This window comes from Myotis brandtii, unplaced genomic scaffold, assembly GCF_000412655.1.
Source record: "Myotis brandtii unplaced genomic scaffold, ASM41265v1 scaffold484, whole genome shotgun sequence".
NCBI classification, from domain to species: domain Eukaryota; kingdom Metazoa; phylum Chordata; class Mammalia; order Chiroptera; family Vespertilionidae; genus Myotis; species Myotis brandtii.
The window spans coordinates 330,134-349,279 of NW_005368491.1; the positions used below are offsets into that span (position 1 = coordinate 330,134).

Sequence of the window (19,146 nt, forward strand, 5' to 3'; positions counted from 1 at the left end):
CCGCATCGGTGTATGCAATGCTGCCCCTTTGAGAGACCCAGGTCTCCCTCGGTCGAGAACTGCAGTGGTCAGTCACCTCATCATCATGGCTTCCCTCAGACCCATCCCAAAGCATGAGGCCTGTTCTGAGAGGTGACTGCCTCCATGTAAAGGAAATGTGGTTTGTGTGTGTGTGTGTGTTTATGTGAAAGCAAAAAAAAAGGCAAACAGGAATAGATACTGAATTTAAAAGAGTTTTAAAAATCTTTCAGCTGACTATATATCTTAGGTGCTTTTAATATAAAGCAAATGTCTATTTCCCTCTAACTCCCCCAGGAGTTCTTCCTTTTACCCATCGATACGTAGATATGTGTGCTGAAAACCAGGGCACAGTTCAAATTCCGAAATAGATGATGCTGTTCTGTTATTCGTGGGAAAATGGAGATCTGTAAGTCTAATGGCTAGTAGAGCTCCATACATTTTAAATAAAAATTAAGATAGCAGCATAGTTTCAGTAGAATGCGTGTAACTTCGTAAACCAAAAATCCTTCACATTTTTGTGTTTGCTGGTTAAAGTTCGCTGCTGGTTGGTTCTCATTGCCTGTCTATGGTATTCATATCCAGAATTGTTTTCCTTTTAGCTTTCCATCTGATGAATACAGGTATCATCTACTTTTATAAAAACTGCTTAATTAAATATTTATATTCTATATTATTGGGACACCAACTCTGTATTAAGAAATTATCATTAACTGTTTTCACTTTGTCTTACAGAATGCCAATTTATTTCCACAATTTATAGCATATAAAACCTAAACACAGAGGAATGGCAAAAGTTCCTATAACCTAGGCACAAAGCCCTTGTGATTTTATACTTAGAGGTGTATAATAAGTGAACTGTGGCTCTCTACAATATAAAATAATAGCGAATTCAGCTAAGCAAATTGAAGTGCCTGTTCTGATAGTGAAATTTAAGAGGTTAGATCATTTGTTTGGTCCATATCGTTACTTGTAATATGGTTTACTAAATTTTCAGTAAGTAGTGATTTTACCTAACGAGTGAATAAAATTAGATAGCATTGCTGTAAATTTTAATGTATCAGGATATAATTCAATACAGGTTTTTGTCTGTAGTTGATAGAAGTTTGAGTAGAATTTTAGGGTGGCAATTTTATACATTATAAAAGCAAGTAATTTCTATATTCTCATGGACATTATTGAAAACTGCTATTAACTGTTAGTGTCAGAAAACATAAAGTCATTCAAAATTTTAGCAAGAACAGATGAATTACTCTAATTTGGAAATTGTAAATACACTCAAAGATTTACCTTTGCAATGATAATAGAAAATGAGACGCAACAAATTATCTCTATTCTATGCTCACTATATTCTTGATTAAATATCTCTTAATGTTTTTAAAAATAGCTCATTCACATTAATGGCCAATCTAGATTTCCCTGAAGGCTTCGCACAGAGGTGAAGGAGGGTCTGTCTCAGTCCGCAGCACACCTTTCCTAATTCACACTTGAAGTATCACCTCTTCTGAAGTCATGCTGAATGTTTATCAGTTTCTTGAAAGCTGAATAATAACATCTCAAACTATGATAATTAGTGTTTTCTCAGTTACGAGGCATGCAACCAAAAACTCTCCAAACCCTCTTCTAGAAGCTGTGCAGAGCTCTCATTCTCATGGCATGGTGGGGGCAGAGGTAGGGTTCTGGACATGTTCTGAAGTCTACAGGTCAGGGAGTGCTCCCGGATGGGGTTGGGGTGGGCATGGACTGAGGGATTCTGAGAGGGGCACTGAGGCTGCTGAAGGACCACAAGGGAGGGGCACCTTTGGAGGGTGAATTCCTAAGGGCTTTTAGTGGCCCTTAGGGTGGGGACGACCTTGACTGTGAAAAGGGGATTAGGCAGGGACCTACAGGTGGAGCCCAAACTATTGTCATTTCAAGGTACATCAGACTCCACTCTCCTCTCAGGGACCTGAGCTTTGTGGTGCAGCCATTACTGCAAAAATGGTGTGAAATGATCAGAAATGAAACCCAATCACAGCAGGACATATTTTTCAGAATTTTATTATGAACAGGGATAAAAACTATATAAAATGAAATTTATTAAAACTTATTAAAATCAATTGTGAACATGTGAAGACTCCGTTTAGAGCTTTAAAACCTATTTAGAGCCTGGCCGGTGCTGCTCAGCGGTTGAGCGTTGACCCTTGAACCAGGAGGTCAGGGTTTGATTCCCAGGTCAGGGCACATGCCTGGGTGGCAGGCTCGATCCACAGCAGGGGGCGTGTAGGAGGCAGCCGATCCATGACTCTCCTCCTTTCCCTTCCTCTCTCTGAAATCAATAAGAACATATTTTTTAAAAGAACTATTTAGGAATCTCATCACACATTTTTCCTCCACGCCCTTTGGTTCCTGGAATCTGTGCGGAGGAGCGGCATGGTTAAGCGGGAGGTTAGTGCTGTTGTGAAGCTAGGACGGCGTGGGAGGTATCCTGAGTCTCCTTCCTCCCACATAGTTCTCGAGTTGTGTGTGGAGTTTTGTTTTCATGGGCGTTTCCCCTTTTGTTATGTGACCAGGAATTTGGCAGCTGATCTGCTCCTGATGATTCCAGATAATGAACTTCAGCTGGTGAAGCTCTGTGCCTTCTACCCAGGCTGCGAGGAGGAGATGAGCGATCTCCACGAGAAGGTAGTTGGGGACGCAGCACCGTGACTTAACTCATTTCAGGTTCAGGGGTTGAGACACAAACAGAGAAGTAAAGATATGGTCTCCCTGGGGCCCTTGTATATATACAACAAAGACGATCCTAAGAAGTAACTGTTACTGAGCTTCTGCCCTGTGCTTGGAACTCTTCTAAACATTCATATGTATTTGTATTTTACTCTGTCCTCACGAAACCCTGAAAAGCAGGGGATATTGTTCCTATTGCATAAAGAAAGCGAACACAGAGGAGGGAAGGAAGCTGTTGCCTAAGTGAGTGAATGGTGGGCGAGACCACCAGCCTCAATGCCTGTCCCCGTCCCCACTGCTCCCCACTGCTCCCCTTTGCACTCAAGGTGCATGGATGCCAACTTTTAAAAGTAGACAGTTTAAGGCCTTTAAAAGAATTGATAACGTATAATGAAATTTGCATGCATTTTTCTTAAGTGCTTTAAAAGAATGCTCCTTTGCAGAATATAGGAATTTATGTACCAAGATTATATATAAAACAACCCAAGTGTTCCACAATAGGGAGGTTATATGTTTATATAGCTTGTAGGACATTTCTGTATGTTAGTGCTACTAATGCATTAAAAAGATCTTGAAGTTCTGTTTTTATTGACATCAGTCAGCTGTAAAACAAGTGAAAAGCAGATTATGACACTACGCACATGCCAACATGATTTTCATTCTGAAAATGACTGCACAGCCTATTTAAGAAGATAGTTCTTTTGAGAAAAAGATAAAAGTAAAAAATGTTCTCATCTTCAACTCTAAAAATAACGAAAATTTTTTACTTATATGAACCTTGATTTTCCCCCAGTGTGAGTGGCCCTACTCATTCAATAATGGGCACTTACTGAGTATTGTGTTAATATAGATAAACCAAGTGTGTGTGTGTGTGTGTGTGTGTGTGTGTGTGTGTGAGTATGAGTGTGTTTGTGAGTGTGAAAGTGTGTATGTGTATTTGTATGTGTGTGTATGTGTGTGAGTGTGAGTGTGATATCAGAGAAAATGCTTGTGAAAAGATAAATGTTGAGAGTTACGAATGGGTTGTGAGCTGAGTGACTTTAACTTCCTTATACGCTTTGTCTTCCCTGACTCGCTTTATAAATGAGCTGTGCTTTGCTCTGATAAACATGACAAATGAAAATTATTTTCTGTGGAAATTGATGCACATGGAAGGAAGAGGGGTGCTGTTTTCGGTTGCGCTTTACATGGCTGTGCAGTGTCTTACTGCACATGGGCATGTCCCTGGCCCAGGAGGCTTAGGGAGATTAGCACCTGACTGGGATCACAGCTGTTAAAGATGGGGCCGGAGGGGCGGGAAGGTCTCCACCAAGTCTTTTCACCCCACGCACATTCTAGAGAACATAATTACTGTCTCGTCAGACTCCATTAATAACTCTTCAGAAAGACTAGTTAGAATGTGTGAAGAAACGACTAGCTGGACAACTTCACAAGTAGTACAGACAATTATATATTCAAATATTATGTTACACAACTTCCAGAACTTTAAGATTCAACAAGAATTACAGGGGTGATCACCTTACTCCTCTTGTCCTATCCTATTTGAGTGGGAAATTTAAATGGGGACCACTGTTTTTACCAGTTAACTGCCACGCGTCCAAAACGGAAACCATCCCCTTTTCTTCCATATGCGCTGGAATATTTACAAATTTAAGTTACCATGATCTTCTTTACAAACCCAGAGACGTCACCAGAAAGTCTGATTTTAAAATTGGGCGACCAGAGTTGATACGCCAGGTTTGCGGCTATAGGCACGTGTGGCGTGTGGGGCAGGTCCGCCTCCTACATCTGTAGACGCTGATGGCGTCCAAGGGGTTCATCCCCTCTGCTCTTTGAGCGTTCCTCAAAGTGAAGAAGCCTTTTTTTAATCTAGCCAGGCACAATATCACGCACATAGGAGTTGCTCAATAAGTAACTGTTGTTTAGTGAGTAGAGATAGGAAACAATAGGAGATGTCATTCACATGAGAGCTCCTGTATTGTAGTTTGTGGTGATTTTTTTTCATCCCCTTTTCTTCCATATGCGCTGGAATATTTACAAATTTAAGTTACCATGATCTTCTTTACAAACCCAGAGACGTCACCAGAAAGTCTGATTTTAAAATTGGGCGACCAGAGTTGATACGCCAGGTTTGCGGCTATAGGCACGTGTGGCGTGTGGGGCAGGTCCGCCTCCTACATCTGTAGACGCTGATGGCGTCCAAGGGGTTTATCCCCTCTGCTCTTTGAGCGTTCCTCAAAGTGAAGAAGCCTTTTTTTAATCTAGCCAGGCACAATACCACGCACATAGGAGTTGCTCAATAAGTAACTGTTGTTTAGTGAGTAGAGATAGGAAACAATAGGAGATGTCATTCACATGAGAGCTCCTGTATTGTAGTTTGTGGTGATTTTTTTTTGAGAGGTTGAGTGATCTTTAATGTTAAATATATCCAATTTTTAAACAACAGAAACTATTGAGTAAATGCATTAGTAAGTAAGTGAATTGAATAAACCTTTTCGGTTACTTAAGGGGATATAAGAGAAAAGTGAGGGGAAGAGGGTGTCAGGTCCCCCAGGAGAAGAGACAGGTGACCTCACGGGGGTGAGGCACACTTTCCGGAGTCATAACACAAACCATTTCTTGCTGTGGCAGCTCATTGCAGTGGTGGCCAGAGTGGTGGGAGCCAGAGCATCCAACTGTTTATCAGTGTCACTCAGAAACTAACCAACACAATTCAACAATTTAACTGAACCAACCATGGACATTACTGGAATTTGATCCAGGAGATAACATAATTTCTGCCTCATTATGGAAGCAGAACTCACCTGCGGGAGGAATAGACTCGGTTTTAACCGGATTTTTAAAAATGGAGACCATGGGGAGTACTGCTTCTCATGCCACAGTGATGACATTCCATGGGCTCCAGCCCCACACAGTGTAGGATTTCCGGACGGCAAAGCTAAAACTTGTAGAGCTTGTACAATTCTTGAAATGAAGCTGCTTTGTCTCAGAGCCACATGAAATTAATGTATTGTGTACATTCGTTCTTTATAATGGTCAGCATATTTGTTCTAAAACAACTAATCTCAGCATTTTTTCCTAAGTTACAGCTGCAGGCACTAGTTCCAATATCACAACCAAGGCAATTCACTTCCCCCTCTTTTATTAGGTAATGGGTGATAAAAACCACTGACTCTTGGGTACCATCCTATTTATTATTATTAATTATTATCACTATTATTATTACACCTTCAAGATAGCTTCATAAATATATCTCAATACAAGTTATTTTATGCACATCTATTTTGAGCAACTTTCATAAAGAATAAATATGAAACTTATGTAGTACTTATACTGTTACTTTTATCTCTGCACATTTTGGTGATGTTGTCCTCAACCCGATTATTTTCTAGTGCAAGCTGCCCACCATAGAAGAATGTATGCAGTTAGCGGAGACAGCGCATGCAGATGGCAATGTGTTTGAAGCTGTAAAGTATTACTTGTTAAGTCAAGAACCTGAAAAAGCCCTTCCTGTTGGTGTTGACTTCGTCAAAGGTGAGTGTTTAGTTGGTAGAGACATTTGAAATCTGCTCATTTATCTCATATTTTCATTCATACTGCTAAAAAGCTTTCACATCAAGCACTAGCCACCCTACCTTGAGAAAGGAAAGACACTGCTGACCATATGGGGTGGGGCCTGAGAGCGGGTGGGTGGGTGAATGAATACCTGTGATTTGATCCCAGGGACAGATAGGATTCACCAGAAGGGAGCTGATCACATGGGTTCAACAGTGGGGGAAACATGACCTCTGCTACTTAGAGACTCTTCATTTCGTTCTGTTTTGCCAGAACACATCAGTAGTTCCGATTGGACTTTGGATACCATTTACCCCGTTCTTGACCTGCTGAGTTACATTCAGACTGAAAAGTTACTCCTGCCCACGTGTACCGAGTGAGTACCTTTCCCCAGAACCCATCACTCCAGCCACGTGGTGTTTCACGGGGGCTCTGCCAGTTTTGGTGTTTAGATCAAGAACTAAGATCGTCTTGGACAGGTAGAAGGACATGTCGAAAAAATTATGTTTTTATCTGTTGTCATCCTAAGAAAAAGTGCAGAGGTCAGTTTGAACCAGGAATCATAAATCGTAGTGGCCTCCTTTACTAATAGCGTTTGTATGTTTTATAGGTATGTACACACACATACACACCAGGTTCAAATGGGGTCTAATTTAAAGCTTTTGGTGGTTTTGGATCTCACAGTCCTGAGAAACTGATGGTCTTACCTGTTAACTCTCCATGTGTGCAAAGCATGCTGGGTTGGGGACGAAGTGAAAGCGCTAGGACGTCAAAGGTGGACGCCGCCCCCAGAAACAAGTGTCATTCAAGGCAGGGGTGGGGAACCGTCTCTGCTGAGGGCCAGTTGGATGTTCATGACATCATTCTTGGGCCACACAGAATTATCAACTTAAAAACTAGCCTGCTCTATTTGGTCAAACATTTAAATAGCTCACCCCTCATGCCTTGGCAGGGCCAGACCAAATGATTTCACGGGCCTTACACGGCCCTCGGGCCAGAGGTCCCCCGCCCCTGGTTCAAGGTCACTGTTCCATGTGGCTGAGGTCCCGAGACTGTGGATAATCTGTGATGGAGGCCTTGGGCCCCTTTTGCTTGATGCCCGTGTGGGAAGGTGACGCCGTGTCTGCACACGTGGCAGATCCTGGGCAGGAAGGTGGTGGGTGAGAGTCCGTGTGACGGGGGTTCCTACTCTGACCCAGCAGCTCCCGAGGGAGCGAGCGCATGAAGAAGCAGCGGAGCAACCGAGAAAAACAAGAAAGCGAGAGTGAGATAACGTTGAAGATCGGTGTTTTGAGCCCGAATTTGTCATAGCACAACGCCTGGCTGAGTTACCTGATGAAGGCAGCATCCTTGAGTTCAGAAAATGTTCTAAACAGACTTTGCTGTCAATGTCACCCATTAAAACAGAGAGACACAAGTACAGTAACTACAGATGAGAATGATGTTCTAGACTTCAAGGCACGGGATTCTTAAACCGAACCATCTTCCCCCGCAGAGCGCGGAACGAGCTGCTCATACTGAGTGGCTACGCGGGCGCGCTGCTGGCCGCCAGGAGACAGTACGCGAGCATCGTCCCCGCGCTCTATGAGTACACGAGGTAAGGGCACCCCTGCTGCCGGGAGAGGAGGGGGTTCTTCATTGAGCGGTGTCCCCAGTACTGCCCCACACGTCCTTATCCGCTCAGCCTGTGCTGTGTCATCCACACGGACGGGTGGGTCCTGCGTCGCCGGGCCCTGCCTCTTGGCCCAGCTCTGTCGTAGAGAACGCAGCCGCATCCCGTCCTCCCTGCCAGCTGACTGCTCTCCCGCTTGCTTTCTTACTCCCAACATTCATGTTAGTGCAGACACACACTGCCCTGCAGTAGCCGTGCGTGGCCATCCGTCAGCAGAGCTTGGCTTCTCGAACCGTCCTCCATACATTATGCAGCTCATGTATCCGTCCCTCCCTCCTCAGACTGTCACCCAGCCCACAGCTGTGGACCATCTATGACTCGCCAGCACTTACAGGCTAACTACACAGTGAGCAGGCGCGCACACACACACACACACACACACACAGGTATACACAAGAATTTTTGAACAATAGCTGTGAAATCTAAAATTGCAGTTGTTTATTTGCTTTTCTGGTGTCTTACTCTTAGATGTCAGCTGTTCATTTCTTTCTCACGTTGCAGTCAGCTGTTGAAACGTCGGGAGGTGTCCGTGCCTTTGACCATCGAGCGCCTCTCTGAGGAGCTGGAGGCCTGGAGAGCCTGCACGCAGCCCGTCCACCCGTGAGTGACTCTGACAAAGAACGGGAATGCTTAGTGTCGCCCACAGGCTCGTTCAGAGTGCGATCGTCGTCATTCGCGCGAGCGCAAGAAGGCCTCTTGGTTTGCTTAGCAGATATTCAGTAATAATTTACAATGCTGCCCTTTTTCTAAGTCCTTCATGTTTACTGTAAATTGCGTCTAAAGTTGATTTGGCATCATCTATGAAGGGGGGCTGAAAAGCCATCGGGACTGTTTCTAGTCTAAGCCTTAATGATTCCGTGATTTTACAAAAATGCAATGTGTGTTGACAACACAGATCATCAGAGGACTCTCCCTACATACCCGCTTCCGAGTCACAGAGAAGGGTGTACGCAGCCCTGCTCCGGAGACTGCAGGCCGAGCCGCTCAGAGGGATGGTGGGGCCGGACTATGTGACGGGGTCCCACCTTCCCAGCCATTCGGACGCTCGCATCTCTTGTCTCACGGGGTTAAAAATCCAGGTACTGTCTAATGGGGCTGCGAATTTCATGCATCAGGCCTCTAGTCTACAAATAATTTGTTGACAAGCTGTATTATTTGAAATCGTGCTCAGAAACCTGGTAACTTTAGAACATAAATAAGCAAGGTTTTGTGTTTTGAAAATCGTGCTTTTCCTTCTAAGAGCTGAGCAGTACAGATTAAAAGGGGTTTTTTTGTTTGTTGTTATTTTTTTGCATTTAGTTCTTCAGAACTGCCCTTGACATACGGACTAACTGATATAACTAAATTATAGCTCTGCTGGCAAATCACACGTTTGGCGCGATTTTAATTATACACACACACACACACACACACACACATACACACACACACACAGCAGGTTCAGAGGTTCCGGCTTGAATAACTTCCTAGCTGTATAATTAAACAGTGAAGTACGTTTAAGGCTATGACGAGGCATATATGCCTTTATAAAATGGTAACTTTGTAGTATTTAACATATTAACATTACCTGTTATCTCTGTTAACACTGCTGTATTTAAAGATCTCAAATTATGAAACTAAGTCCTATTTTGAAAGACTTCAGGATATATATAACATTAAGATGTTTTAAAATGTTTTTATAGTTGTAGCAGTTCAAAAGACTAATTTTTCTCATATTTTTGTTTTAACATTTGTATTGAATTTATTGGGGTGACATTGGTTAATACAATGATATAGGTTCCAGGAGTACAATGTTTAATACATCACTGTATATTGTATTGTGAGTTCGCCACCCAAAGTCAAGTCTATATTTTTTTAATTTCCTGTGGGCACTGTGCAAACATCACCCATGGGTTTTTCTATTGGAGGGATTGTCTCTGTTTAAAAACATGTTGCGGATTTTTACTCCTTTTCTTCCCTCAACTCTCGCCGTGTGCAGGGCCCCGTGTACCTCCTTGAAGATGGGAAATCCGCCATCTCCCTGAACGATGCTCTGATGTGGGCCAAGGTGAACCCCTTCTCACCCTTAGGGACTGGCATTCGCCTCAACCCGTTCTGATGGAAGGCTGTTCTCCGGCTTCATTGTGTCTTGAAGACCTTTTATTGGTTAGTATTAACCTTGGTTGCCCATGAGCTGAAGGTTGGGAGGAGGAGAGGGGGAAGTAGGGAATAACAGTCGATTTTATTCATTAAGTTCAAAAAATAAAATATTTATATACTTTTGAGAAAAAAATAGGTGTCTCCTTTATAAAATAGAATAGCCATATTTGGGGGAAAGGAAATATTTGAGCTATAAAGGACTGAATGAATCATCGAAAAGAGCACATAAGACTTTCACAAAGTGCAGAAGGAACCCAGGTATTTATTGTTGAGGCAGGAAAGGGTGTGACCCCTAGGACAGGGCTTGGTGTGCAGTACAATCCTACTGAACATTCGAAGGACCAGGGTTCCGGGCATCGATGCGGAAGGTGTGTGGGCTGAGCGTCCGTTCACAGACACCTACCTTGTCTTCTATTTCATGTACCATAAACCACTGGTTTTAGCTCATATTTAATAAAAGTTTACAGTTATAAGTTTAATATATATCAATAAATAGATACACAATCAAAATACTTTATTAATCCTCATCCAAGGATATTTTTTAAATTGATTGTATAAAGAGAGAGGAAGGGAGAGAGAAAGAAAAACATGGATGTAAGAGAAGCATACATCCGTTGCCACCCCTACACTCCCCATCCCCGACTGGGGATCAAACCCACAACCTAGGTATGTCCCCTGACCCGGAATCGGACCTGCAATCTTTTGGTGTTCAGAACGGACGATGCTCCAACTAGCTGAGCCACATGGAGAGAACATTACCAAGGTTTCTATCTGAAATTCAAATGTCCAATTATAAAGGAATCGGTTCTATAAGCATGAAAACAATTGGGGAGTGAAAACCAAAATGCAGTGGCATCTGTATGAGAATTTGCATTTTATGATAATTGACTGTTTTAAAAGAGACCGGGTATGTATAGATATTAATTTTCATTAATGCAAGTAATAGTGACATAATCTCTAATCGATTTATATTGACTATAACTGAATTTATTTGATGAAATTTAGTTTGAAGTAAATTTCCTGTAAGTAGGATATTAAAAGTTTGGATATATTATGTAAATTCAGGTTTTTAAAATATTAATTAAAAGAGTAAAGCTACAAAAAAGAAAAGCCTGAGGCATGGCCATAAGTATCTCAGTTGTTCTTGAATTCTGACTTTGCAATTTATTAAATTAATGCATTTCAGCAAGAACAGTACTTTTATACTCGAGTCGTGCAGAATTTATAATATAGATGTTTTTGTTTAATAATCGTGGTTATTATCTTTAAACTTGTTGCATTTAAAATATTTTAACATTTTTCTTAAACAGCTTCTTAAAACAGAAAACAATATATAATATATACCTATCTATCACATTGATCACTTCTAACTCCTCATTAAATTTCATTTTATTAAAAAATTAATATTATAAATGAGAATGTATGCAACTCAGAGAGGCAGTGGGTAATATAAAGTGTATCTGAGTATTTTTTAACCCTTGGTGATAAATGTAACTCAGAATTGTTTATTAATTGGCATATGTATACTAAAATTGCCTTCAAAATGAGTCTAAGTCAGTGGTTCTCAACCTTCTGGCCCTTTAAATACAGTTCCTCATATTGTGACCCAACCATAAAATTATTTTCGTTGCTACTTCATAACTGTAATGTTGCTACTGTTATGAATCATAATGTAAATATCTGATATGCAGGATGGTCTTAGGCGACCCCTGTGAAAGGGTCGTTTGACCGCCAAAGGGTTCGCGACCCACAGTTTGAGAACCGCTGGTCTACGTCCTACCATATTCCTCTTTATTTTGTTTTAAATAAAGAAGCCTATCTTTTGTGCTTTAATTCCTTCAAAAGCCATCATTGAGTTTAAGTTATACATATATAAATAATCACATTTTGTATTTTAATGAATGCAGGAAAATCATATTTTTATGTATAAAGTATGAAAAAAATCATGTAGCACATGAAGACAGTGGAGAGTAACCCACGTTCTGTCTGAAATCTAAACTGGGCTGATTCAAGTGCAATTCCGTTATGCTTTGACATCTACAGTGTTCTATACCTTAATGTTAATTTTAACTATGAATTCTTTGCAGAATTATAAATGTCATTTGACTATGTCAATCTGTATATATTGTACCTTGATATGAAAAAAAGTAATTTTTAAAATTATAAAAGCATTTTCCATGGTTAGATTTCATATGCATGAAAATCCAATAAATAATATGAGCTTATTTTACTATTTGAAGATGTCCATAGTGTGGACAAATAATTTTGCAGGTTTAAACCTGCCTTTATGAAGGAAGTCTCATAAGACAGTGAATTTTAAAAGGACTGGGAAAATTTTTTCTCTCTAACATTACCAGGTGTTTCACAAAATTGCAATATCAAAATGATTACATGTTGTGAAAGCCTCTGATTTTTATGTCAGTCAATTAATGAAACATACATATATTTCCACAAAACCATTCAGATGTGCTCAGGAACATGGTCGCATTAGCCATGACTGTGTTTTGTTGCCCCTATGGTAGGAAAAATGACATTTTTTTGGTCTTCAAAGGTATTCTGAATGTAGTAAACGCGTCACACATTATTTGTAAAATCCGGTATTTCCTATTTAGTGCACTCGTAACACGGAAGTTATGTTTATAGTGCACTCCTAGTGAGTGCTTATTGTACCGTCTCTTTGAAACATTTGTACGTAAATAAATTGAAAAACACTTTGATGCTGCATTGAAGCAGCATGTGACTGTGCATGTAGTTGTCTAGATTTGTGTGTATGTACGTATTCCAGGCCCCCCCAGGGAAACCAGATGTGACATGGTTAGCTGGTAGGATGCGCATCAGTCTTGTCCCTAACGCTCCACTACTTCCCAGGGGCACTGCAGGTGTGAAGGGTCGAGCTGTCCATCAGAGATTACCCTCCCGGGAGGAAGCCTACAAAAGTCACTCCATGGACCTTCAGAGGGAAGAACCTCCACTCGCAGGAAACAATGACTATGGAAACGGCCACGTGAGCAGGAGAGAGCAGCAGGGTCTTCCATGGCCCTGAGGAGCATTCTGCCACTTGATGGACAGGACCTGTTCCTGAGGCGGCCTAGCTCCCAGGAAAGCCCGCCCTCCCTTCCTTCCTTCCTTCCTTCCTTCCTTCCTTCCTTCCTTCCTTCCTTCTTTCCTTCCTTCCTTCCTTCCTTCCTTCCTTCCTTCCTTCCTTCCTTCCTCCTTCCTTCTTTCCTCCCTCCCTCCTTCCCTTCCTTCCTTCCTTCCTTCCTTCCTTCCTTCCTTCCTTCCTTCCTTCCGTCCAAGAGCCTCTGAGCCAATGGCCTTCCTAAGACATGCCCCAGCGTTGACATCTGGGCACACTCATCCTCGAAGTTCTTACAGTTTCCCGCTCTGCTCTGACTGTACCGGCTGCCCTCACTCACTCTCGGGGATGAAGCCTGGGGACCATTTCCTATCTCTCCCAGCCCTCCGCCCTCCCTCAGGGTCCTAGGGACCGGCCACAGGCCACGGGGGATGGGCTTTTCCAAGAGGTTGAACGCAGTGTTAAGAGGAGAGAGCAGTGTGTTTGACTGTTTATCCCAACCCAGGCCTTTTCTCGGGATCTTCAGCTGACTTCTTCCTAACACCCTTCCCTGGGGATCGGCAATGGATGGGTTAGTGATGATCCCCACCAGCTTCGACTTGAGATGTGTCCTGTTAGAACGCAAGGCAGCAGGTAGGGAACCGAGAGCTGGGTAGGACGTGCATTTGGACTGAATCCTTTACCGCAGATAAAACCAGATTCTAAACACCCTCCTAAGAAGTCATCTCTTTCATTGGGGCTCGCTTTAACTTCTTTTACTAAATATGCTCTCCCCCAAAATGTAAAATCAAACAAGGAAGTCTCCGGAGGTAGAAATTCTAATAAAACTGTGTAGGCCTTCCACACTGCAGGAAAAGTGACCGAGGGTAGCTGGAAACTGACCCACACACGGTGGGACTTACCACTGTCATCTGGGAAGCCAAAGGGACTGTGAATGGGATGGCGTCTCACAGGAGTGATTCCAGTTGAAGAAAATGTCCCAAATACGAACATAACATTACCAAAAGATGGAAGAGAACCCGCCTTTCAGGATGTCAGCCTGCTATGGTTTCCCTTCAGTAAGGGTGTGGGGGCTGGCAGCAGCCCGTGGGTATATTTAGATGGAAGAAATGGGTCGCTAAACCCCAGGCCAGTTTCTAAGTGAAGGTTTTCCTTCTCCGCAGCTCGGTCTCAAGGAAGGACGCCAGTTTGTAAGAAACGTTAACGGCTATTTATGGACCTGGGCAAGATGGTCTATGGGCCAGTGTACAAGGATCACCATTCAGAATAAATGTTTTTATTTATAGATGTGATGTGTAAATAAACACTGTCAGGCTGCCTAGTAACTCTTTTCTTTTCTAATGAGGAAAATATTACAGGGTACAGTCACCATTCCTACCAGCTCTCTGGGAAAGACCTGTTGCTGGTCGAGGTAAGTTGTGTTTAACTCAGCCGTGGGCAAACTACGGCCCGCGGGCCGGATCCGGCCCGTTTGAAATGAATAAAACTAAAAAAAAAAGACCGTACCCTTTTATGTAATGATGTTTACTTTGAATTTATATTAGTTCACACAAACACTCCATCCATGCTTTTGTTCCGGCCCTCCGGTCCAGTTTAAGAACCCATTGTGGCCCTCGAGTCAAAAAGTCTGCCCACCCCTGGACTTTAACTGCACCTTTACGGTGACCTGGGCTCATTCTGCGCTAATTAATTTGACTTTGTGTTTTCCACGGGATGTGGCACAGGTGATGTTAATAAACGGTTGTTGAATGGAATTGAGAAGAAAAAACAGCCCAAGAATAGATACGGCACCACTTTAGTTTACTTTTCACTGAAATATCAGCTAAGGCGGCGATTCTGTCCCTTTAACGTGGCAAAGGTGGCGGCAGCCCTTCTTCAAGTCCATGAGGGGTTTCCAAGGTCACCTGTCCAGGTCTGGACAGGCTCCGTCTCAGGGCCGAGAGAAGGTGTTCCAGGCTGCGTCCCCTGGATTGGTTCCCTAATTGCCAGCGTTGCCTATATTTGCTAGAATATTTTAAAAAAACAAAGTTAAAATCAATGCGTGGTTATTAACTATGTACTCAACCACCCACATTTCTGATATATCAAATGTACACACAGTGAAGGGCCGCAGGCGGAGACGGGCTCATCATGATAGTAGCCATAAATAAGAACTCGGCATGCCACCCACCTCCGGGAGCCGCCAGCAGGGCCTAAAAATACCCGCGGCTTATTTTGATCCCGAATATGACTCAGCTGTTTTTAAATGTTGCTTCAGAAACAGCTGAGGCCACTGCACACGACTCCAGAAGCCTTGCTGTGGCAGGCACAGTGCACACCCGCTTCTGGAACTCTGAGCATCCAGCTGGCCACCCGGGCCCTGCAGCTCACTCACTTCTCAAGGGACAGTCCCGTTGCAACTAAGAAATCTATATTCTTTGGCCCATCATGTTGCCTATGCTAGATTTAGGTAAACTGATAGAGGAAGTTAAGTGTTAGAAAAAGAAAAAAACAGCTTGCCCGGTGTGGCCCAGTGGTTGAGCATCAACCTAGAAACCAGCACCCAGATGGCTCCCACAGTAGAAGGAGGGCCCCAGCTTGGGAAGCTCCCCTGATGGGGCCCCATCTCTCTATCAAGAGCACAACAATGCCCTGGCCAGTTCAGCTCAGTGGATAGAACGTCGGCCCGTGGACTGAAGAGTCCCAGGTTCCATTCCGGTCAAGGGCATGTACCTCAGTTGCAGGCTCAGTCCCCAGCTCTGGTTGGGGCATGGGCAGGAGGCAATCAATTGATGTGTCTCTCTCACATTGGTGTTTCTCTCTCTCTGTCTCTCCCTCTCCCTTCCACTCTCTTTAAAAATCAATGGGAAAGCATCCTTGGGTGAGGATTAACAAGAAAACAAGAGCAAACAACGAGTCAACCAACTGTGGCATCATTTTAGACCGAAGGCTGAGACCAGCATTTTAGCTCTTTTTAAAAATGTCAATGAACACAGCAAAACAAACAAACAAACAAAATCCCTTTTCACAGATAAAAAGTTAAAAATGAAACCACAGCAAAAGCGCGTACGTAGAACAGGAACGTCCGGTGGCCTTGGATTCGCTGCTTTGGGCTTGTGGCGAGAGGCCTGGGCAGAGATGTGGTCCAGAGTGAGTTCTCCCACGGTCGGTTTGACTTCAAACCTGCCTGTAAAATAGACACAGACGTCGTTTCTTAGGAATTCACTGTGGCCATTGGCAAAATAAAGCCCCACGATTTAGAAATTCTGCAAATTGTGTAGACATCTGTTTCCCCATAATCCTAGGAGTGCGGAGACTACAGAGCTTAACACCCCTCTCCCTGCAGTGCTTACCTTCTTCATGCACAAAATAGTTGCTTTAAAAAGTTACTTTAAGCCCGGCTGGTGTGGCTCAGTGGTTCAGAGTAGACCCATGAACCAGGAGGTCTCAGTTCGATTGATTCCCGGTCAGGGCACATGCCTGGATTGTGGGATCCATCCCCAGAGTGGGGCGTGCAGGAGGCAGCCAATCAATGATTCCCCCTCATCATTGATGTTTCTCTCTCTCCCTCTCTCTTCCTTTTTGAAATCAATAAAAATATATTTTCTGAAAATCAAGGAAATCATAAGGCAGGAGGACAATGGCTGCTCTCGGTGGGAAGGGTAGAGAATGCTATCACAGAGGACACACAGGGGAATGTGAAGGCACCGGTGATGTTCTGTTTCTTACAAGGGGGTACACAAATGTATATGCATTATACGCTGCATGTATGATACATTTCGCAGCAAAACGTTAGTGTCTGAAAACTTCTCAAAAATCTGAACGTAAAATTTACAGTTCTGTCTCTGCTCAAATTCACAAGTAGAATAAAGAAGAGACACAAAAAATGACAGATGGTAGAACGGACACGATAAAGGAAGGACAAAACATCTGTCTCACAATTAATTAGGGAGGGAGGTCAGGTTGCGGCTCTCCGCTCCTTCCAGAGACTAGAGTAAGATGGCTCTTCGGAAAACTGGGTTCAAAAAGGGGAGAGAGAAATCCTGATGACCTACACCCGCCTCGCTCCGGAATGGCGTGGATGTCTAGGTGATGGCGAGGTCTCCCAGTGTCTGCAATCAGGAGGGTCAGGTTCCCAGGCATGAGTGGTGTCCCGAATAAGTGTCAGAAAAGCCACAGCAACAAGAAGACGCTGTGGCTGACCCAGTCGGCCTGGCCATCTCCACACCAACAGCTACTACAGAAAGGACAGCACTGACCACACCTAGAGAGCAGCTAGGGGTCAAGTACTTACACCCTGACAGACTCTTAAACACTCCTATCCTCCTGGGTATCTTGAGTTGATATGTGAACTTACGAATTCCCACAATATTTTACGTGAACAGATTCACTTAAAAGATTTTCTAAAAAGAAACGTGCTTAGACACTGGTAACCTATGCTTTCATCAAAACGAATGAATTATAACACTAACCACCCCGATGAAAAGAATTCATCCCACTGCTTGCACAACGGGAGTATTTCCTCATTAAACCAGTGACCGGAGACAGCAGACATGAGAGTCTTTCCTTCATCCGTGCCCAAGGAGCGTCATTGGGCACGGAGGAATTCGGTTGAGGATTTCCAAGGAAAACTTACTTGGATGCATCTTTCTGCTTAACTTCCTTTGCAACATTTGCAGAAGGAAGAGGAAATCGATTTTCAGTTCATTGCTGAGCAGGCTGCGATTGCTCATGAGTTCGGACAACCTAATGTTATCTTTAATGAACTTGGAGGCCGTGGACCTGGGGAGCAGAGGCAGTTGCATCTGGTAACTGTAGTCTGTGAAGTTCACAAGGTCTTCCTGGATACTTTGGGTTCTGGAAATAAAAAACAACATGCTGTTCACCAGGGTTTTATGAATGAGAAGTGTGTTACCCAAAGTTTCAGATGAAGCGGCGTTTGCTAGGAACCCCGGCTCACTCACTCCTGGTGTGTTAGCAAGCTGTACACCTCCTGGACCAGGATCTCCGGCACGCCGGCTTTGCAGTGGATCGTCCCGTAGATTAGTTCTCTGGGTAATCTAATTTTCTTTTTGGCCAGGAACTTCGGCATTTTAGGAATGAGAAGTGTGTTACCCAAAGTTTCAGATGAAGCGGCGTTTGCTAGGAACCCCGGCTCACTCACTCCTGGTGTGTTAGCAAGCTGTACACCTCCTGGACCAGGATCTCCGGCACGCCGGCTTTGCAGTGGATCGTCCCGTAGATTAGTTCTCTGGGTAATCTAATTTTCTTTTTGGCCAGGAACTTCAATAGTGGAAAGAAAACATTTGCATCGTGAGTAGTTTTATTCAAAGGTTCAATCGCTATGAATTCCCCTCAATCCCCCTTTTATCTCCACCAATTTTCTGTCTCACGTGTTCATCATTAAATGATGTTATTCGGCAAGAAAACCATTACACCCCACTCCCACGTGAAGTGAGCGTGTTAATAACCCTCTTTTCAATCTCAGGAAGCAAGCTGCCAACGCGGCAGTATCCCCTCCCAGCCCGCCACACACGTCTAGAAACCCAGCCCTTTAAAACAACCCACAGAGCAGTGACCGCCGTCAATGGTTGCGGATTTACCTTTTCCAACTGCGCCCAGTTATCCAACTTGACTCTTAAAGAAGTGCCGTTTTTAAAGGACGAGAGGCTAAGGTCCCAGGGGTAATAGATAGCGAATATTTCTGCTACCAGGAAGCCATTGGAAAAATCCCTGATCCGTGGCCAGAAGGAAATGAGAGAACATGTGGTTACTTATACCGTCTGTGCTCCAGTGAACACCAACCTAAGATTCTGTCCTGACAGCAAGTAACTGGTCTAGTGAACCCGAAGAGCCTGGACTATTTCAATACTCTTGTAGTCACCAAAGCCTTCTACCTATATTAGCATAGGCCTAACATTTAATGATCGATTGCTTGAATGAATGAATGAATGAATGAAAGAAATGCTCCACATGTTGTTTCAGGCCCGCTCCCTAAGGG

General features: G+C 43.4%; 2 protein-coding genes and 1 long non-coding RNA gene across 3 annotated transcripts in view; 2 read left to right on the top strand and 1 right to left on the bottom strand.

The window, feature by feature from the left end:
- The window catches only part of WDR17 (WD repeat domain 17), a 66,643-nt gene extending 54,947 nt beyond the window's left edge, over positions 1 to 11,696 (top strand). The window contains exons 22-29 of the mRNA XM_014547758.1: positions 621 to 641; positions 2,571 to 2,682; positions 6,117 to 6,258; positions 6,553 to 6,655; positions 7,775 to 7,876; positions 8,453 to 8,551; positions 8,847 to 9,030; positions 9,930 to 11,696. Coding sequence (XP_014403244.1) covers positions 621 to 641; positions 2,571 to 2,682; positions 6,117 to 6,258; positions 6,553 to 6,655; positions 7,775 to 7,876; positions 8,453 to 8,551; positions 8,847 to 9,030; positions 9,930 to 10,049 — 883 coding nt within the window. The 3' untranslated portion in view covers positions 10,050 to 11,696. The remainder of the gene's footprint in view (positions 1 to 620; positions 642 to 2,570; positions 2,683 to 6,116; positions 6,259 to 6,552; positions 6,656 to 7,774; positions 7,877 to 8,452; positions 8,552 to 8,846; positions 9,031 to 9,929) is intronic.
- Positions 11,697 to 13,322: 1,626 nt separating this feature from the next.
- LOC106727823 lies at positions 13,323 to 14,497 on the top strand. The gene is made up of 2 exons (XR_001364079.1): positions 13,323 to 14,224; positions 14,330 to 14,497. It is a non-coding gene; the product is annotated as an uncharacterized LOC106727823 (long non-coding RNA).
- A 1,487-nt stretch (positions 14,498 to 15,984) lies between these two features.
- SPATA4 (spermatogenesis associated 4) overlaps positions 15,985 to 19,146 on the bottom strand; it is a 6,758-nt gene continuing 3,596 nt past the window's right edge. Inside the window, exons 2-5 of the mRNA XM_014547759.1 lie at positions 18,749 to 18,918; positions 18,310 to 18,428; positions 17,782 to 18,002; positions 15,985 to 16,332 (exon numbers count right to left, since the gene is read on the bottom strand). Of these exons, the coding sequence (XP_014403245.1) occupies positions 16,079 to 16,332; positions 17,782 to 18,002; positions 18,310 to 18,428; positions 18,749 to 18,918 (764 nt within the window). The 3' untranslated portion in view covers positions 15,985 to 16,078. The remainder of the gene's footprint in view (positions 16,333 to 17,781; positions 18,003 to 18,309; positions 18,429 to 18,748; positions 18,919 to 19,146) is intronic.